This window comes from Rhea pennata, chromosome 15 (genome assembly GCF_028389875.1).
Source record: "Rhea pennata isolate bPtePen1 chromosome 15, bPtePen1.pri, whole genome shotgun sequence".
Classification (NCBI taxonomy): Eukaryota; Metazoa; Chordata; class Aves; order Rheiformes; family Rheidae; genus Rhea; species Rhea pennata.
In genome coordinates this window covers 16,972,784-16,994,607 of record NC_084677.1, presented here as the reverse complement: position 1 = coordinate 16,994,607, position 21,824 = coordinate 16,972,784, and the positions used below count along the sequence as shown (strand labels likewise).

General features: G+C 37.4%; 1 protein-coding gene across 4 annotated transcripts in view; it reads right to left on the bottom strand.

Annotated features, from left to right (window-relative positions):
- Window positions 1-174: 174 nt before the first annotated feature.
- Window positions 175-21,824, bottom strand: part of EPN2 (epsin 2) — a 49,066-nt gene continuing 27,416 nt past the window's right edge. For 3 of the 4 annotated variants that reach the window (XM_062587922.1, XM_062587923.1, XM_062587921.1), the window contains 7 exons: window positions 14,466-14,578; window positions 12,794-12,886; window positions 12,366-12,525; window positions 9,224-9,397; window positions 7,525-7,617; window positions 6,346-6,561; window positions 175-4,756 (listed from right to left, as the gene is read on the bottom strand). In XM_062587922.1, the coding sequence (XP_062443906.1) occupies window positions 4,419-4,756; window positions 6,346-6,561; window positions 7,525-7,617; window positions 9,224-9,397; window positions 12,366-12,525; window positions 12,794-12,886; window positions 14,466-14,578 (1,187 nt within the window). In that variant the 3' untranslated portion in view covers window positions 175-4,418. The remainder of the gene's footprint in view (window positions 4,757-6,345; window positions 6,562-7,524; window positions 7,618-9,223; window positions 9,398-12,365; window positions 12,526-12,793; window positions 12,887-14,465; window positions 14,579-21,824) is intronic. The other variant, XM_062587924.1, reaches the window with a different exon arrangement.

Genomic DNA, 21,824 nt, shown 5'->3' with positions numbered 1-21,824 from the left:
TTTGTCACAGTTTCCCCAAACCTTTCTGCATGAATGACCAGCTTTAAACTTAAGCTTTCCCCAGACTTGTCTTTAACATTATATAATTTTTGAAGCCTCTACTAAGAAAGCGGTTAATCATCCTACTAAAAATGTTTAAAAGATAACGTGGTTTAAAGAAGCAATTCAGTCACCTGCAACACAACAAGTCTTCATCTTTATTGAGTTAATAAGGTCTCAACTGATTCTGATTTAAGTGATCTATAAGAAACCCTCCTTTCTCATAGTAAGAGCAAGCCTGCATCAGGAGAAGTGATGAATGCTTTGAAGAAATCACATTGACAATGTACAAGAAGCGTTACTCTCAATAACGATTAGATTTATCCTGGACTGTAGGACTTACAAGCACAAACCTTAATAATCTCATCCAATCCAACCTTCTGGAAAACTAAATCAAGCATGGCAGCAATAGTTTTTAAATGCAATATAAACACTACGCAGAGTCTAGAAAAAGCAACACGTCTGGAATATAAGCAATACAATTTTAATTCTGACCAGTCACCTACAAACCCCTTGTCTTTCCACTGTTCTGATGGCATTATTAAATATCACATTTGTGACACTGCTAGGGAAAAATGACACAAAGATACAGACATTATGATACAATAGTACAAATGATAAATTATTTATACAGTAAATAATGTCAATAGTCAGCACAAATTCATAAAAAGCAGCCGGCTCCCAGTATTATGAAAAGAGTTTGGTAAATATTTAAATTGTAACACTTGTAAAGGAAGCGAGTCTTGTGAGATTCTGCTGTGAAAAATAAACCGTGTATTTCTCCACAATTTGTGCAATATTAATACATACAGTACACATTAGAAACTGTAACAGCAAAAGGGAAGATGGATAACAATAGTTGTCTTAGCTACGGGACTTCAAAAGACTGTAAACACCACAACCCACCATGGTTTTCCTTCCCTGTTCCCTCAATGTAGTTTAGTTTCTATAGAGTATAAAACTGAATAAATAACCAAGCTTATTTTGGGGTTTAAAATTATGCCAAGATATTTTTATTTTTATAAAATAACACTTTATTTTTGGTCAATTTGACCAGTAAGGCTATTCTGGGATACTAACATTTTAAAATCAAAAGCACTTTTAATATTTCAAAGTGGGAAAAGAAGGGGAAGAGGGAAACGCATGTGGAGAAATATGGCAGAGCAGATGTGATCAGATATACACACGTCCTCCATGCAAAAAGAAGTGGGAGGGTCAGGAGGGAGGAAGAATTAGTCTGGATAGCAGTTAAATTACCATGAAGTAGATTTACTTTTCAGGACACAACCGAAGCCTCAACTGCCTAGGACAGAAACTACCTTTCAGTGTTACTGTTACAGCGCCACAAGTCTGCATGGCACGTGAGAGGTACAGACATGCCTACAAGCCAGCAACCAAGCAGATTTACCGAACCAGCTGCTTATTCTCTCGAACCCATTTCCTCCTGCCATACCCAGGTCGGGATGGGAATCTCAGCATGGTCACAGTCCTTGGCCTAACGCCTTACAGCACGATGATCTGGACTAATCACTGTTCAGACTGTCTTATCATGGTTTACTGTGCAAAATACATACATATATATATATTTTTTTTTATATGTATATATATGTATATAGATACATACACATACACACACACACACATATATAATGTAAAAGTAATACAGCTCTTAGAGAAGTGGCTTGGTAAAAGCAACAATTTGCCATTCAGCAGTTTCATTAAGCTAGGGCTCCCTACCAGATCAACAATACATTTTTATCAGTTCATGATGGCAGCTCATTTACTCTGAGCTGCAGACGACATTATAAATTTTAAAATACTTACTATCAACCCCATCTTGCCTCTAAAAACAGTTACCTAGTGCTTAGCGAGAGGATGTGATCGTAACTTTTTGGCTGAATAGATAATGCCCCATCTAACCATTGCAAATGCACTCAGATGACCAACTAAGGGAAAAACATCAAATGACCTCAATTCCACTGCTGATAAAATTAAATTGGAAAAAACAATGAAGGATAAATCTTGCCATAGATCAATTGGAAAGCACTTTTTTCCCCCATCTGCAAGGAGCACGCCCTTCCTGGTCTACACTTTTCAATAACTTCAACAACAACAAAAAAGTAAAATATTCTTCCTTATTCTGAAAGGCAACATGAATGGTTTTCTTTCCTTTTTTTTTTTCTTTTTTCTTTTTTTTTTTTTTTTTTTTTAAGACGACATACTGGGTGTGGACAGTAATTCTTTTTCCCCCTATACAAAACAAGAGCAGATGAATATTCTGAATCCTGCTTGTAAGTTCAATAGTATCAAGAGGATAGAACAATCTGCATAGAAACATCCACACATTTAGCATTCCATATACTAATAGAGCTATACTGACTTACACAGCTAAAATCTGTGATTGTACCCTAGATTTGATAGTCTTTCAGCCTCCCCTACCCCCCCACAGGATATAATCCAGTCCCCTTCACACTAGCCAGCCCTTCCTTCCCATGGCACACTACCCTAGGCTGGCACCGTCCCACACAGCATCATTACACCAGGACACAGAGCTCTGGCAATTTCTTTCAGCCTTTTTTTTTTCCCCTCCTCCTAATTAGGGAAAGGCCCACCAAGATGCATCAGTTCATTCACAGAGATGCCCTCAAGGCAATTACAAGCACTGGGACATCCCTTTCTACATGCTCTGCATACACTTGTGCTGCTCATAAAAGCAGAGCTTAAAAAAACGTTGCCAACTTAGAGAAGGCCAGGTTTATACCAGTAACATTGACTGAAACCTGAGCATGGTTTAGTGCCGATGAGTCCAGACATGCAAGTAAAATGTATAGTTCAGCTTACAATTAATAATTGTAAATGGAACCAGTTATGGAGTGCACCTTTAATTAAGAAAAATTAGTCAATGAAATTGAGTGTGTCTATAGATTAGGATTTTTAGCATTTCAAGAAGTATTACAAGAAAAACTAGCCTTTCTTATGATCTCCATAAAGGCTAAACGTCCATTCTGGTAATCGGAAAACAGGAACAAATCAAGGGAAAGGCGACTTTAGTGTTTTTTTCTTTTTAATGCAGTCTTAAATCATGTCATGTTCAAATTCAATTCATCTAAAAATAATTCGTCATGAGAATTTGTTTTGATTTTCATTATGAATACTCCACTTAAAAGTAAAATATTTTAGTGTTAATTTTCCCTTTTAAACTCTCTTTACAGAAACAAAGAGCTAAAATCATAAATAAGAGGGCATTAAAACCATAAAAATGACATTTGCCAATATCTTAATTTTTCAGCCAGACTTGATAAATCTATCAAAACCAGACAGTTAAATAAGAACCACATTATAAAAATTAGCAAAAAAAAGGACTATTAGGTAACTCTGCAAACTCAAATATGAAACTGTACTAAACAAAATATGTGCAAAAGTATACAAGAGTAACTGCATATAGCAAGGTTAAGCCTGAATTAGTTTTAAAGCTTGCCCCGGTGAAACTGAATTCAAAGTTGTCCCACTGTATTTCTTTTCTCTTTCAACTCACATGGTAAGCCAAATAAAAACAAAATACACGTGATAACTTCCAAATGAAGCTGGTACTGGACAAGCACAGAGCAGGACACTCACGCAGCACGAGTGCAGCATGCCACTCACAGAGAGTTCCTCAGGAGTCCTTAGAGAGTAGTGTACAAATTCAACACTGCATACTGCATACAACAGCACATGTTATACTTGACAACTTGAGAATGTTCTTGGGTTTTTTGTCTGTTTTTTTTTCTTTTTGAGACAAACTTGCTTTCTCAGTCAAACCTTTGATACGAAAGCAGTGCGATTTTGCGTTGCAATGTTTAATGCATAAAAACCAGCCACCTGGGCCCTCAATTGTTCTTGTCTAAGAGTAAGGACTATGGGTGAACCAACAGTCTAGAACTGTGTATAGTTATGTGCAAAACATTCACTAGCACTCTGAATCTCAGGTCTATCATATGGGTATAGGAAGTGGCAGATGCAGGTAAATAGTAATTTCAGGATCCAGCACATCATCTGACATCTACAAAATAGCCAACGGAGTTTAAAATGGCAGGTTCTCCCTAGAAAGTGTATTGAAATGATTAACAAAGTAACAAAATGGGCAGAATCTAACTTTGGTGAAAAGTCTGAACATTTCACATAATGCTCAACAAGCCAAAGTAAGGTACCATCTGTAGCAAAGACTAGATTTAGATTAACTGGTAAGTAGAGACAACTCTTCAAAGATCATAACTGTAAACTGCAAACCTACTTCCAAGTCTCTTACACACTGTTCAGTCCACACAGGCCATGTTCATTTAGCTGTAAAGACTTCAGCCTGGAAACACTATGAAAAGAAAGTTCCTTTGATTGCGTCTTTATAGGAGAAAAGGGTTAGTTGTATTTGTAGACTGGGATGCTGACGGCGGGATTCCTGTACTGTGAAGAGGTTGGGTCATTGATCCTGCAATGCTCACATTCAGCCCCTGGCCCATTCTTGTTATGGATGCCACAGTGCCCATAGCTGGTATCGGTGCCATTCCCACAGGCACTGGGGCCATGGAAGACAGAGGTATTGGCTCCATGCTTATTGGTGGCACAGCACTGAAAGAAGGACTGGTTCCCATCACAGGGCTTGCTCTCATCTGATTTAGAGTGAGCGGCTGAGGCTGATTCACTTGGAAGGGGTTGATTGGAGTTGGTGCTGTAGCTGCACCTAGTTTTGAGAAAAGAAGGGGAAAGAGGCAAGAGGATCGCATCTCCATCAAACACTGAGGTTTGGGAGATTCTCTTTATAGCCAAAAAATGTTCTATACATCCCCACATGCTCCCAACCCCAAAATGCCCTCTGGAGAAACCTGTGTGGATGCCATTCAGTTCACTGGGGCTGCACTGGTGCACAAACATAAGTCCACCAAGCCTCTCAACAGCACAAAATAATCCTCTACTGACCAACAGTTTCCACTTGCAGTCACTGGAGAAACAGGTTTCAAATTTGATAATCTGGAACATACTTAACCATGGCATCTAGGTCAGTAATTTAATGCTACTTAAAATTAGCACTACAAAAGAGTACAGATAGCACGCTATTGTATAGCACTCCTTCACTGCAATCTGGCTGCAGCGTATCTGTACATTTGCCTCAAGAACTCAGCCAGTCAATTCCATTTAGAAGCTGTACATGTTTCTGGCACTGAGTTTTGACAAGAATTCATAAAGTAAACAAGTTGTTTCCGAGTTACAGTGGTGCTAGAAAAAGCGAAGAATAACTTTCCCAGCGATCAAGTTTTTTGAACTGCTGCCAACACTACAAATTCCTTTTACTGTATATGTATAGAGTTATTTGGATGGCCCAGTGACCCCTTAAAAACTTTTTGTAGTAACCGGTAATGGCAGATACACAGACTTCCTGTTGCTAAACACTGCCAATACTGTTCAGAATTACTGGTTTTTTTTTCTACCCATGGAGTTTAGTAAACTATCATTTTTTCCCATTGGAAAGTGAAGAAAAGAAATACTAAAATATAATTTAAAAAAAGTCACAAGATCAGCGTCACATAGGAATTTCAGTGCATACGAAGAGTCCTTAAAACACATACATCTTCCAAATATTTGGTGCCATCAGCTAAGTCTGCTGTAAGTGAAGGCTTCCATACAATAGGGAGCAATTTACAGAAGAACTAAGACAGCCAATTTGCTTCCAAATACATTAACAGCATGTTTTGATCAAAACTGGGTTATAACAGTCTAACCAACCACCTATTAAAACACACTCAAGAGCCTGCTATCTGGAATCTAAGGCTGCAGTCAGACAGGCTAATTTGCCTGCAGCAGCACAACTAAAAGGGCTATTCCCTACCTGCTTGCCGCAAGCATCTACTACCAATTACTCTCCCAAAGGTTAGAGTGTCTCTGCTGCCACACGCTCACATCTTTCCTGTTCTGACAGTCAGTCAGATTTAACTCAGCTATTTTTAATAACCAAAAGCTCTTTTCTAATTCAGATCATTTTGACAGAGCAACTGCAAAAGGTAAGTGGAAAGAAAAGAGCTTGAACAAATCTAACCCAGCAGATCAGCAGCAGACACAAGAGCAGAATTTGGGGCTTTCAGAGTCCAGTAGTACACCTAAAAACCATGCTGCCTCACCCTTCTGCTCTTAATCATGATCTGCTGGCTGAAGTGATCAAGAAAAACATGCCAGAAACAACTGATGTTAAAATTACATGAGCCTGAGTTATGCAAGGTTTTCCTAAAAGAAAGGCAAGTATAAACAGAAAACTGAAAGAAATGTATAGGAACAGACCTGGCGCCAAGAATGGATTCAGTGAAGTAACAGGTTGCGGTGGCTTAGACACCAGTGAATCCAGGTTCACCAAAGCAGCATTGGGGCCCAGAAAAGACTCGGGGGTTTTCCGAGCTGCACTTTGTTTGCCTGATGTCACGCTTGAGTGCTGGGAATCAAAGAGATCAGGACTTGTGGTACCGCTATGCTGGGATGGCAAAGTGGAACCTGGTTCAGCTGTAACAACACAAGAAGAAAAACAAAACTTCTCATCATTCCACATAATCAAGCAAAGAACACCCTCAAGTACCTGACAAAGCAAGTATTTTGAAATCTAATGTTTGTATAAGTTATATTTAAGAACTTCAGTACATGTTACACCCTTAGCATGCAAGTAGAAAAGTGTTTTTTTTTTTTTTTTTTTTTTAGAAGAGTGAGAAGAAGCTAGAATCATAGTTGCAGTGCTCTATGGAAGGTTCTACCTGACTGGCCTTGACAGGTATTTTTTCAACTATGCTGCCATAGATTACACTAAGAGTTTCCACAGAAAATATACTCAAAAGGCTTGGGCTTCTGCCCTTGCACTAGATCAACTTTATACCTTCCCAACTAGATTGCAAGAGAGTTTTCTCTTTTGTGTTAGAGGCCTGACCCAGCTTCGAATTAGCGACCAACCTGCCAGGAAGAACCCAGCTTAAAGTAGATAGTATCTAGCATCAAAGCACTTACATTTTAAGATCTAACAGTTGTTATTTTAGTGAGCAATGACCAAGACAAAAAGAAATCAAAACTTTTATATGAGAATTTTCTCATTTTTCTACCATTGTTATGCTAGAATTTATGCGTTAAGAGAAATTTAGTCAACATTGTTCTGTTTAACTATCTGAGCATGAGCCATACCCCACACACATGCTAGATAAGATAAATTTAGAAGTCAAGCAAATTTCTGGGTCAATGCAGCACAAAGGTTACAGAGTGAAATTCTATGGCTTACAATACAAAAGAGCCCAGCTCCCCATGAGTTCATGCACAGGCCAAAATGTTAACAAAAAGGTTTTACTGCTGCATTATCACTAGCTTTGATCTTTTGCTTTGCGAAAGGCAATTCTTGTTTTTTTTTTTTTTTTAATATAAGAACAGATAAATCTGTTGCTGAGACTATCAGCCAAACTGTCCATTTGCTAAGAATTCAATTCATACCTGGCTTTTTGGAAGTTCGAAGTGTGTCAAATTCAGAAAAATCATCTTTAACTGTACCATTCAAATTACTGAAGAGGTCAAAAGATGTACTTCCTGTTCAAAACAACAAGAGAGCTCTGTCGTTAATAGATCTTCAATTGCATTATACACCTGACCCTACTGAAAGGGATTTCTAACCCATTCATATTACTAAGAAGCCACTCCATCAGATCCCAGGTTAGCTGTGCAGAGCAGCTTGAGTGCTTCTACATTTACCCAGGACAAAGGAGAAGGACAATATCAGAAAAGGGTCCTTCCTGACTAACTCAGATTGATGCATTTTTAAACTGAAATATAACACACACTTGAGCTGGCTGGGCTTTTTTTTTTTATTTTTTTTTTATTTATTTTTTTTTTTTTTAAGTGCACAGGCAGGAATATATTGCTCGCGAAGAAGAGCACAGCAACAATTTTACAGGCTAGATTATAACATGTGCTAATCAGCCTTCAAGTAAAACATCACTTCTGAATACACTTGCGAAGACAAATGCAACATGGCTGTAACTTGAGTAATGATTTGACTTATGCTCCCTAAATTAAAATGGGGTAGGAATGCCATGGAATTGCTGGAATGGCAATCTAGTCCATATAGAGATGGCAAGACCCAGTTGAGCTAAGCCAGCAGAATTTTGCCATACTTTGCAACAAACAAAAACATAACATTTCCATAATGTGGACACACTCTTACCTCAGAAGGGAGGAAGAAAAGCCACACCTAAATGAAGAGTAATCACACTACTGAAAAGCTTTGAAGTGAGCTTTTCTGTATTTGTTGAACACAGTTCAAGCAAATCAAGATGCAGATCTAATTCCATAAAGGGTTCACAAAGAAGACAAGACCCCCGAAGAATATAAGTAAAGATTCTGTATAGTAACAGTACTTCCTACCAAGGACAAAGATTATCACAATTTAGGAATCACTCCAGTTACAATCCAGTTATTACCCTTTGCCCAGAGAAAAATGGATTAGACCACTTTTTGTAGTGTTCAATTTGAGAATTCTCCATTTATTACGCACTGAGATGAATGACCAACAGATTAACAGAAAATGCATTTAGAGCAGCCACAGCACCAACATGAAAATATGAGGTATTAGTAAGGTTCATGAAAACTGCATTAGTTACAGAGCATGAATAAACCATCACCATCTTCAACATCTTGCCACGCACAGGTTTAGGGGAAGATCTAACACCCTCAGTCTAAAGTAGAAAACCCTTCATTTGTACCTATAAAAATCTCCTCAAAGTGTGGAACTGCTCAACCTGCCAGTCTACATCTGCAGACATCCATTTGCACAGTATTTATCATGATGAAAGGTAAAATTATAGTAACATTCATTTCCGGAAATTAAGTTCTTATCTAATTAAAGATAAAATCCATTTAAGCCTGACAGCAGCTGCACAGTCACAAACATACATAAAAATAAAAGAACGTGGATGCAAGAGAGTATGAAGAAAGCAGCAATATGAATTCAGAGCTCTAACTCAAAATAACAGTACCTGAAGTTCTTATTGCTGTTAGCTATTACAACTCATGCACTTTATAGTCCAGCACTGCAAATCAATCTACACAGCATCAACATAAAATCAACATAAAAATCATTCAGATTTCACCCTTCGTTACTCAGATAATATGGATATGGAACGTGACAGCCTCTCACCAGAAGCAGAGATAGGTTTGTTTGCAGGTGCTGGTCCCCAAGGATCCACAGAAGGTTTTGCTGCAGAAGATGATGTCTGAGCAGGAGCCCAGGGGTCAACATTTTTGGATAGAGACTGAGCTGTAGATCCTGCTGGTGCTGCCCAAGGATCAACAGAAGCAGCTGGTTTGGCACCTGCAAAAAGAGTCAGCAGGAACACAACTAACTGTAGCTTCACTTTGGAAAGCTATCCAAGGAGATTAATCTCTGTTACAGGCCATTATTGTCAAGTGAATAATAAACAAAAAGGTAAAGCATTTCAACATTAGACGCTGAGTTTTTATCAGTATTCCCATCTTATATATGCAGGACAACAGTCACAGCTACATTCTGTGGAAGATGGCTGAATAAAATTTAACTTCTATCTGTAATTGAATTAAAAATTAGCAGTTCCAACAACAAGAATATAAACTTGTTTTCATTACAGACATTACCACCATGACAGAGAATATTTGACTTAAATCACAGGGTGTATTTAAAATAAACTGCAGGGAAAGAAGAATTCCAAAAAAATCTTTATGTAAAAGAAAAAATATACAATGTATGAAAAGGAAAAGAAATCCAAGAGATTCACAGATATTAATTTTCAACCTCTTTCTACCATACTGCTACTTTGTAAATAAATAAATATGTATGTCTGTGCATATATGTACACATACATATATACACACAAATATACATACACACTTGCATACAGCCTGACCCCATAACACCAAACTTTATTTGTAAGCACTCTTCCTGACACAGGTCCAAGTTCTCTACTGATACCCCTTCCTACATTTTTAACCCCAATAACTGAATGTTCAACATTCACATTTTTATTACAAGACACTGACAACTTTTCCCCTACAAATTTAGATCACCAAAATTACTTGTCTGTCAATGTTTCCCATTCTTCTATGTTTGCCCATTTCTTCTCCTTCCCCAAGGTACTGCTTAATGCTATTCATTTTAGGTGGCTTCTTTTTCCTTCTTTCATCACATGAAGCTATTCGGGCTGCTCATCAAACCCTGGGACCAGCAAAGCAAATCACATTTCGTATTTGTAGTGGGCCAGCCCTGTGCTGGAAGGTACTGCTCCTAGTTTGTTTCCGTCTCATCCCTTCCCACCCCTCTTTCACCTCCTTAGCCATGAAAGAGCAGGGATGGGAACTTAACATTTTAAATAAACATCTTGTAGAACTGTAAGATGACTGATTAACTTCAAATCAGATAGTATATGCACACGTTTCCTTTCCCAGTGAAACTTCTAGATCAGTCATGGTTTAATTACTAAATGAGAAGAACTGTATAATCCAGGAGTAGGGCAGAACTAACCATGCAATAAGCAATAAGCTTTAATTCTTTTACATCTTTCAGAGTACAACTAAGCACCGTTTTATTTTTTAAAAATACACACAAAAAAACATTGAATTGGTTTTCAAAAAGAATAGCATGATGCCAATGCTACTCATGCTGGCACAAATTCCAATTTGCAATGTTGGTCTTTCACTTTCATCAACAGGTGGCATGGTCTTGCTGCAGCTTCAGAACAGGAAATGATGAAATCCTCCAAAAAAAACAACTATTCCCAGTCCAGCACTTAGATTTCCTTTATCTACCCTTAGTGCTGGGTTACAATCAACACCATGCAAAAAATGCTAATGACAGCACTTCTCATAAATGGAAGCTTTCAAAAAAGTCTTTTCTTTCATAAGACAGCTCACAGAGCATTTGGGAAGATACCTTTCCTTAGCTTCCACTATCTCTGCTGAAATGCCAAAGCATATACAGGATTTAAGAACCACGATTCAGTGGCTCACTGTTTTATTAGCAGTCAAATTCATAAATCTCCCATCTTTAAGACTATCCTTGGCAGCCAAGTAACTGGCCAGCTGGAACAAGGGGTTGTTTTAAGTGGCATTAATAAAGTTGGGAGCCACTGAGAGGAAATGCTACAGCTGCAACTGATTCAAGGAAAAACTAGTCAATGGATAATATATCAAGCACAAGATTTGAATGAGATGGGGGGGGGTTGTTGGTTTTAAACGTGGAAAATTACATCAGTTTAAAGCCCTGAAACACTGTCTTTTTCTGATCTAACGTTTGACACCTATCCCTAGAAAAGATACAGATTACACTTAAACAGTGAACTGTGGCTGGCCCAGTAGCTAAGCAAGTGCATTTAACGACACCACGATGGGGCGGCAGGGGTGGGGAGCTTCAGTATTAAACTCCAAAATTTTTAATTAGGAATCTGGAGGGTAGAGTACTTAATGCTAATGCAAATGACTTCCACTTACTATATAGCTGAGCTCCTAGAAACACCAGCCTAAAGCAAAACTGGTAGAGCTAAGCTGCTAATCTTCAGGACTACCAAAGAATCTCCTTCCCCTTCCCATCCCAAACTCCCCTCGACACAAACAGAAGCCCAAATAAAACAAAACACATCTAGCTCCATTCCCAAAGATATAGTATGTTGAAAACCTACTGCGAGGAACCATCAGCCTTCTTATGCAAAGGAGTAACTCCTTGGACAGCCTTTGGCTAATCTAGAAAATAGCACACTGCATAGGAAGCAAAATACACACATACAAAAAAAATATGCAAACAACTAAACATGCGAAGTGTTGGCTCTTTCATGGAATCTATTTTTGAAGTGAATGCAGCATCAAAAGTTAATGAAACAGCTAGAATTTTTAACTAGGTAAATACCTCTAAACAATTCAACCCATTTGGTTCAGACTGTATACATATCCTATTTCAGTAGGAGCAGTATTAAAGATACTGTAATTCAAAGCTACACCCTTTCTAAATTATAGCATCCTGCCTGACTACCATATTAAACACTGACAAGTATCTCAGCCCATGACATGGGACCCATCCAGTAGTCAAACCACAAGCACCCAACCCAAGATGAGACAAGTTGCTTCTCCTGCTTTCCATTCATTTCTGCTTGAAAATGAGTTAAGGGAACATTACTTCTAGTGTATGGAAAACAAGCAAAACGGACTAATACACTGACAGGACATTCTGCACTGTTACTGAGGAACTTGAAAAAGCCCAATATTAAAAAGCAGAAATTTTTAAGCTAAGCATTCCCTCTGGTGGAGTTTGTTCTTACCAAATGATTGCCATGGGTCAGAGGCAGTAGCTGCAACTGTGGATCCGCCCCAGGGATCAGTTTGGTTTGCAGCAGCAGCAGGAGGTCCCCAAGGCTCTGTTTTCTGTGATGCTGGTGCCGACGAGGGCAGGGCATCCATTAGGTCCAACAAAGTTGTATGCTGAGGGCAGGAACAGTCTGAGCTTTAATCAAGAGCATTACCCCTCTGACGTACAAACCCATGAGAGTGAAGAAGCAACTTTTTTTTTTTTTCCTTTTACACACCTGCATTGACTAGTAGTTTGAAATTTAACCCACATGGAAGAAGCTTTAAGCTATACAACAAAGCAATCCCAAAAGCATAAAAGAGCTCAGTATTAAGCTATTTTGTGTTACTGTATTTCAGCTTTTGGCAGCATAACCGGGAATTTCTTAGTTGAAGGCACTACCTCCTTCTTTTTGGGAATTTTAATTGTGTCTCTGCGACTCTCCTCCAGAGCCATCTGTAATCTCAGATCATCTCCGCGTCTGAGGCGCTCCTCCTGCAAAGGAAATCAACACTGTTGATATAGACCATTAGCCTAGACTGCGCTGCTCCAGGTGGCTAGCCCCATTGGCAGGACACTGCCAGGGAAGGCCTGTGCAGCACTCCCTGCCACCCTGGGAGTGATGTGCACCACAGGCAAGTGCAGTGGGATTGCCAGACCTATTTGCTGTAACTTATACATAGCACAACTGGAGAAGAAAAATTTTCTTATGAATCTCACCTCACTCAAAAAGAGGTCAGGAGCAACGTAACCCTGTATAACCTAACCAATATAATAGTGTGATCATTAAGCCAACATCAATTTTGCTCACTAAAATTTACTCTCAGGTTATTTTACTTCCAGTGGAAAAGCTATAAATGAAACAGTCTTTCCAAAAATTATGTTACTATGCAGTAAACAGCATGGAATTTAAAGACACAATAAACATCCCATCTTTAAATTACTATAGCGCTGATGATCATTCAAATCACTACTGAAGGATGTAGTAATTTAAACTTTATTTTCCTGATTTTTGACAGCTTCCCTCCAAGCTTGATGCAATCGTCATATCTATAAAGAACACTAAGTGAATGATCTAGCCAACTCTGTGCATATTTTACATGCTTTTAGACATCTCCAAACTATCATGTTTGTGGTAGATCCAACTATTTCAAGTATTTTCGCTTGCACCATGTCTTTCAGAAGTTGACAAATTCCCAAACTGGCATCTTCCTTGCAATTTTTAAAGCTGTTTCAACTGATATAGTCTATGTTTTTGGTTTTTTCTCTTTTAAAGTTTACTGCTAAATAATGAGAAAGTTCACTGGGTTATAGTTTCCCTCTCCAAGCACAGAGATACTAATGCTTAACATACAGCTGTAAGCTAAATCTTTCACAGGAAGCCTCTAAAATACTGCAGAGACACTCAGTGTGGTTGGCTTGAATTTTCACTCATAGCCAAGATTCAACTCCATTACATATTAATATGCAGCAGACTTTACTCAGAATTACAGCATTTACTCCAAATTCACAATAAACCTCCTAAGAATTGACATATTAATACAACCACTGTGATAGTTTAGGAGATAAATTGTTCAAAAACAGGTTCTTTGAATAGTCTAGCATTTTGTGTCAGATCACCCTTCTGTTCCAGATAATCTAACCAAATGAACAGATAATTCAAAATTCCCTTGTAATCAGAATTCACTTTTTTTTTTTTTTTTTTTTTTTTTTTGCTGGCCCCATTAATAAAGGCTTTCAGGTCTAGTCGTGTTTTCAGTTCTTCGTAACTGAAAACAGCTTCAGTAACGTGATGAATAACATCCTCCCACATAAAGTCTTCTTGCAAAATGACTGACATCTTCCACTAGGCTCAACAGCACTCAACTGAGGCCACAGTTAATTAAAAAAAGACAGAAATAAAATAAAAACCAAATAAAAATCAAAGAGCATCCATCTTCCAAAATGGCCATTCTTTCCTGCTATTACACCTGCAGCAAAGCCAAGCTGCCATTGAAAAAAAAATAAATAAATAAATAAATAAGATTGTAGTCTCAACTATCAATGTGTGGACACTTTAGAAACAGGAACTGACCTGCTCTGCAACTTCCCTGCTCATTGCCAGTGCAAGCTGCAGTTGGAGCTCCTCTTCTCCGCTTGTCTGAGGCCGTGCCTGCTCTAGCTCTGAGGAAACTCGAGGAGATGTAGCTGTTGGAGACAAACACAACAAATATAAATCACTAAATAACAAAAAGCTGTAACAGGTTTGATTACCTCTCTTACTAGACTGTTCCACTTCCTCATAGCCATTCTCAAAAGCCAACGATACCAAACAAAACAGGCACCCTGAGGTCCAAGGGTCCACTGGCCATACTCAGCTTTATCAGAGATAAAGTTCATACAAATAGCTGAACATGACCAACTCTCAGCTGAGGTCAAGAAGCAAGAGAAAAATTTAAAAGGTAAAAATTTGCAAGATAGCTCAATTGCTTTAAATGAAAAGTATTTCTGGAAAACAAAGACTCTTTTTTCTAAATGGTGAGAATTTCTATATCAACAAAAATCAACAAGCTTACAATGAAAGTTGGATACCCTGTCCCAGCAAACCAGTTTTAGAGACAGGTCACCGACTTATATGGTAGAATTAATCACTCAAGAACATTTGTTGAAATGTCTTACATGTACCAACATCAGTGTAAGGATTTACTGCGAGTCAGCCAATACAAGGGTAAAATTGGATACCGCCCACTTTTCTGTAAAATAATACAGATTAAGAACAGCTCTTTATCGCTCCCATTCAACTGCTAAGCGTGCTCAGAGACAAACAAATCAGTTATTCAAACCCAAACTTTCCAAAATCAGTATCATTTTCTGTACAAACAAAAGGTATATAGATTTGGGAGGGTTGTTTGGCGCTTTTTTTTTTTTTGGGGGGGAGGGGGGGGGCTTTTTTTGATCTTGCATGAAGACTTCCATTAACTATCTGATAATCTGCTTTCCACCCTCCCCTCAGGGCAAGAATTAAGGTTAACAGCTAAAATATTATTTCTCAATACACAAGTCGTCTTCTGTTCATGCCTTCACTGCCGTAGCATGTAAAAACTTCTGTCCCAATGGGAGAACTCTAATATGTTTACCACTATACAGTAATTAATCAATTTCTGTGATCTTAGATAATTCTCCAGCAACCAGATTGTCTACACTGGTATTTTATCTTACTTTATTATAGGAATTTCTATTTAATGGCTGGAAAGGGAATTAAACATTTGAAAAATATATATTAACATTTCATAAAGAAGAACTATATTTTAAAGCTAGGATGTCAAACTCAAAAGAAATTAAATTCCTTTTACATAGTTCAGCCGGATGTATAAAAATTAGATTGCCAAATAGTAATTTTAAAAACACATTTTCAGTCACTACTTTAATCCTCCAAATTTTTTCCCAGTTTTATGTCTAACTTTGATTTCTAGCCAAAATGTCACTATAAACTAAAGTGTGTACTCTCCTCTTTCATCCAGCACCTAAGAGGGAAGCCATAAACAAGGCATGCCTTCTCCTTTCTATCCTGTACTCAATATTCCATCCCATCCCATTCTGATTCTGAAGGGCCAAATTAATTTACTATTGGAAGCTAAATTCTTTCATGTTGTGCTGGTCCGTGAAGCTTTGAAGCCAACCAGACCAGCTCATTACTTCACATTTACAAAGATGTTACCACTATCTCAATTCTATTACTTTTTAAATGTCTTTTTCATAAAAACTACCTAAATTTAGTCTGCTTCGCTAGTACTTTTTTGCTTCACAAATCACTGATGGGCTCTCCAATCTATCTATACCATCACAGACCTGAAGTAGGAATAAAAGGGACATCAGAGAACAGGATGTCTGAGAGCATGGAAAAGTACAGCCTTAAGAATATTCAGACTTTGCAAACATTTTAAATACAAAAATAAAGAAAAATGGAATAAAACTCAGCAAGAGGTTACCAAAGGTAGACTACGACAGAAAAAATCTGGTACCTTTCTCTGATCTTTTTGTCAAAAGGAAAAGTAGTAGAAATAATCTCAGTACAGCATTTTATGATGCCAATTAGGATGTTAAAGAGAGGTTCATGTAAGAACCTAAGGACATTAAAAAAAAACAACTTAAGGAGAGATTATATCATACTGCCTATCACGAAGGAAGTTTACAAACAGTTTCTCAACAATTGACTAAGACTAACCTTAAGGGGAAAAAAGGGAGGGAGGGACACAAAATGGAGACTATGGGTAAATGCAAAAACAGTGCTAAGAAAAATTGTCAGACTAGAGGGAGAAACTGGAATATAAAGAAAGCAGTTGACTGAGAAAGGGAGCAACAGAAATAGGACGATACTGAGAAGGCAAGAAGATTTCTTCAGTAACAAAGCACAAACTAGGGGGCATCAACTGGAAGTGACAGAGATGTAAAGAGTTCTGTATATTACTAAAACATATGATAGCTATCAGCCACTAACCTAATACAGCTATCACTAACATTAGCATTACTACAAGAAAGCACTAGTCAGAATTCTAACATGTCAAATGCAATTCTGGTCATCCCAGTTCAATACAGATGATTTCAAAACTGAATGGATGTGGAGCTGCTTACCTTCAGAGAACACAGAATATTTTATATTTTTATCCTTGCAAAAAGAAGACTGAGCAGATTATGACTGCTAAATATAACAGTCTTGAAAATATTATGGAGTGAAAAAAAGATATTTAAGATAAAGAGCCGAGAACCAATGATTTAAATTGATCATAAATAAATCTGATATACAAACAGATGTGTATAAACTCAAAGCAGCAGCCTTCTAGCAGAAATTACCGAAGGCAAGATTCATAACTAGCTTCAAAACAGAGCTCTATATGCATACCAATAGGATATATAACCTGGTCACCTGAGAACAGATGCAAGTGAACCAGGACCAAGAAAGTGCATTTAAGTCTTCTGTTTCTTCAGCTGCAACTATGGCTGAGGGGAATACGTGACTTCCTTAATATTTTATACAAGAATTTCTGATCTCTTTCAACATAATTATATGCAACTAGGAAGCTGACGGTAGAATGACTTTAAAATTATGTGAAACAGGTTCATTAAGTTAATTTCTCTGTTATTCCTCCCATTTCCACATGAAGAACTACTTACTAATAGTGCTCACCAGTTTCAGCTTTTAACAGCACACAGCATTTTTGCATTAAAAAGCTGCAGGAACAAGTGACTGCATCCTACTCAAAAGCATCTTGCTTCCCCTCCTACCAGTCATTGCTCTCAAAAGCATGCAGGAGTGGCAGGCTCGCTTTGGCAGAGCGCTACATTACCTCACAGCTCCCAACAGAGACCAGCATTCAGCAGCTCCAGAATCTGAACACAGATAATAAGGGGTCTCACATATACAGTTTATTCCTTTTCACTTTTAGGCTTTTCAGCAATTCATTCTACTTGGTTTTATTAACTCTAAAGAGCACTGTAGAACTCATTCTGCAACAACAAAAAATTGTCGATTTGAGATTTTTCTGTGTCTCGTGTTAAAAAACAACAGTAAAAATGATGCTATTTTGCATTAAATACTATGAAGTGGTAATAAAAATCACCTACGTTAAACAGTAGCCAGCCCAATTTTTTCCAAAAAGAATTAAAGGAAATTCAAAGCAGTGTTCCTGGCAGTACTCTGACATGTTTTATCCAGCAACTTCCCTTCCAAATTCCTTGTTATAACTGTCCTTCTATATTGGCCACACATTGTATTAACATTTTAGTTGCAAAGATCTAGCATAGAGGTTATTGCCTTAGTAACAGTATCTCTGCCATACAAAGAATCTCTTATCCCACAGCACATGACAGTTAACTCAGATGTTTATGTAAGATGGGACTCAATAGATCAATTCTGACCTGGTAAGCCCCGCTTTGTTGTTGCTTTGAGAATTTGGAGATCCAGGCTTCTCTAGGCTGCCGAAAAGCAAATGCGCAGAGTATCTGCTTTTAGAGAGAGATAAATGCCACTGGCCTGTTTTCTCTAAGAGACTCTAGCTGGAGTGCAAGGAAATCATTTCCAACCTCAGTTAATCACTAAAGCTGAATTCTGCTCCACCATCTGTCTCTATTAGAAGCTATGACGTCTTTTATATGTATTTATGGATAATTTACTACATTTTGGCTACATTAAAAGCTTTCTGGAGATGCCCAAAGGTTTGGTTAAGTTAATGAATTAAAGCATTAACACACAGTACACTGCTAGAAAGTAGGGTCATTGTTTATTATTAAAGAAAAAAGTCAATGCTAGTATGAAACGAGACTTGGTCTTTCATTCAAAAGCATGGGCTGATTTTTTTTTTTTTTTTTTTTTTTTTTTTAAGTGCCGCTCTACACCAACTAGTGCTACAGAATACCATGGAAAATAAGCCTGAGTTTTGTCATTTACAGGAGGAGGCATTCTTCCTCAGAACTCAGTTTTTAGTCACATTCAGACAGAAAGTAGAGCCACTTCCTCACGTGATTGGTTCTTCTACAAAAAATAGACAAAAACAAGACTGACTTGGAAAACTAAAATAACATCAAGGTAAGAAACTGATAATAATCCACTTGGGAATCAAGCAGAGATTCCAGTCATTAGTCTTCAGACAGAAGCCTATTAAAGGAAAGATGTGATACTTTCAAAAAACCAATCTAATCTCTTAGACTATAAAATGACACACACAAATTGCTTAATCTAGAAGGAATTTTATAGTCTGCCTTTGCATTGGGAATTAAGGAGATCCTTTAAGAATGGAAGTAATCGCACCTATTAATGTAACAAGGTGGAGCTGACCAGACCAACTGCATAACTGCTAATTCCACTGAAGGAGATGGATACAGCACTGTGGAAATTCATTTAACACTAAACAGATCCTTAAGGCTTGTTTCAGTTAAAGAGTAATTTTTCTCTCTCAGATTGTCACTACACTAATTTTTACAGGCATATTTAGATAATTTATTGCAACTACAAAAGCTGATTACACCAGTGGCATTCTCCATCTTTGCTTAGTGCACCACAAAAACAGAAGCATGATGAGAGGATTAAATCAAGTTGCCAAAGTGGCATCTGACAACACAGGAATCTACCAATCTATTGTGATATCTCAAAATTACAGAAGTTATCAACAGAGTTGGTCAAGATTCACTCCTGGATGATAGGCCATACATTTCCTGACTTAGCAGGAACAACAGAGATTTACTCCAATCTGCACAGCTGCAGAATAGATTACAAGAAAAATAAAAATAGGAACATTCTGAATTTCCTATAATGACAAACCCAAATTATTAATTCTTCTGAATTAATTTTCCACTCAAAGCGAGACAAATGTGAAATAGATGATTAAAGACAAACCTGCTGACACACTGCAAAACTGCTTTTAAATAATGACTCAAGTTAATGTGAATAACCATTGGAAATATTAAACTGATTAATGAGTTTAAATGAGAAGACCCAAAAAAAAAATAAAATGCAGTAAAAAAAAAAAAATGCTCCCAAAATCTTTAGGATGCAAGTTTGACAGACTCAGCATTTCACCAGATCCAAAAAAAGCCCTTTTCACTCCCTCTTTCTCTAGTCTTTTATCAAATAGGCTCTATGTATAATGAATCTTATTTCTCAGCCAAGTGGCCAACCTCCAGGCAAAGTGCTCCTCTGAAATTAGGTCACACTGTGCATGCTGCCCTGTCCCATACTTTGCCATGTTTGTGTAAATGAAATCAGCATATTAAAACATATGCCACTCTTGCTCTGCAAGCACTTCCCAACGCAACCCGAACACAGGGCAGCAGATCCTCAGTCAACACTGTCATTAAGATAAAGCTTTGGTGGACATTAAAGTTGGACATCAAAACATCAAAAGCTCCCATTGGTTCACCATTTCATTTTCCACAGTTTCTAATGGACTGGAAGAGATAAGATTAAAATATTTACAAGGAGAAGGGAAAAATGTCTTCATCCACCAGTCTTTAAAAGGTGTTTTATATAAGGACAGGAATGTACACTGTGTTTTGCTTGCAGCAGTGAGGCACTATGGTAAATTATCCAAGGGATTCTTTTCAATCCTAAATTTTCCTCATACTATGCAGGCTATGAATATTGCTATTCTTTTTGAAGCAAGAATGATTTGGGACACAAATACAAGCAACCCTACAAAGAAAGCCTCTAGTTCAGCATCAAATACAAACACCAGTTCATATAGGCACTGAGATATATAACCCTACAAATGTGCTCAACATTCTCCTGTATTTATTATGAAGAAACTAAAGCAAAAAGGTCCACTTATCCAACATTGCACGTAAAGTAGCTGACAGAAGGAAGAACAAAGCCAAAACATTATTCACTGAATGTTACTATTCCCTTTATGATCTGTCCTGATTAAACCATTAAGTATTTTCATGGAGTTCAGGGTTTTTTTGGTCTGAAAAAACAGTATTAAAAATGAGATTTTGGAGCCAAAGATAGGCTTTTCAAATAAAGAGAATGTATTCAGCTAAGAATTCTTAAAATCTGAATTCCACACCCCTTGTGTCTAGCAAGTAACGAAACTAAAAACTACCTGCTAATACCAAAACACCAAGAGCTGAAACATTGTTTAGCTATATTGGTAAAAAGGCTCTTATAACTTCCCAAGCTTTATTTATATGAAAATGTTAACAAAACATGCCAAATCTTTAATAGAGTCTTCTTATAAAGGCAGATCTCATGCTATAGATTGCAAAAGATCCTGCAGCTGAATCTAGATGCCTCTGATGTCCTCTCCAGCAAAAGACCAGAAGAATAAAAGGTAATTCTATCAGAATACATAGTATAGCAACCATATCTTACAACTGTGATAAGGAGAGTACTTTCCAGGAGCTAAGCATAACTTAACTCCTTTCACATAGTTCGCTAAATCCATACTTTCAGAACAAAAAAAGGTATCATTACAGAATAAAAAAACATGATAGATACAATCTCTTTAAAACATGAAAAACATGTTTTCCATTCAATTTAAAAAGGCATAAGAATAACTCTGCATTAATGTAGGAAACTAATTTTCTGGATTTTGATGAAGCTCTTTCTTCCTTTCCCAAGATAAAGGGCAAAGCTCTATATAGAGTTTTCCAATTATTTCCATTTCCACTTAGCACTGCTATTTTATAAGGCGCTAGTTTGCTTTGCTATATTGAATAAACCATCTGCATAAAGAAAACACATTAAAACTTCAGAAGAAACACATCATAAAAATTAATAGCCATCTAAATTTTTGCTGATACACAATTAAGTACAGAAGAATCTGTAACAGATGAAGAACAAAAAAAAGTCCAGAGTTTCCAAAGCTTTTTTGATGTGTGTTTTGGGAGAAGGAAAGAAAAGATTTAAAAAATTATTACCTGAAAACAACACTGCAAACAATATGCAGCAAAGTCATGCAGG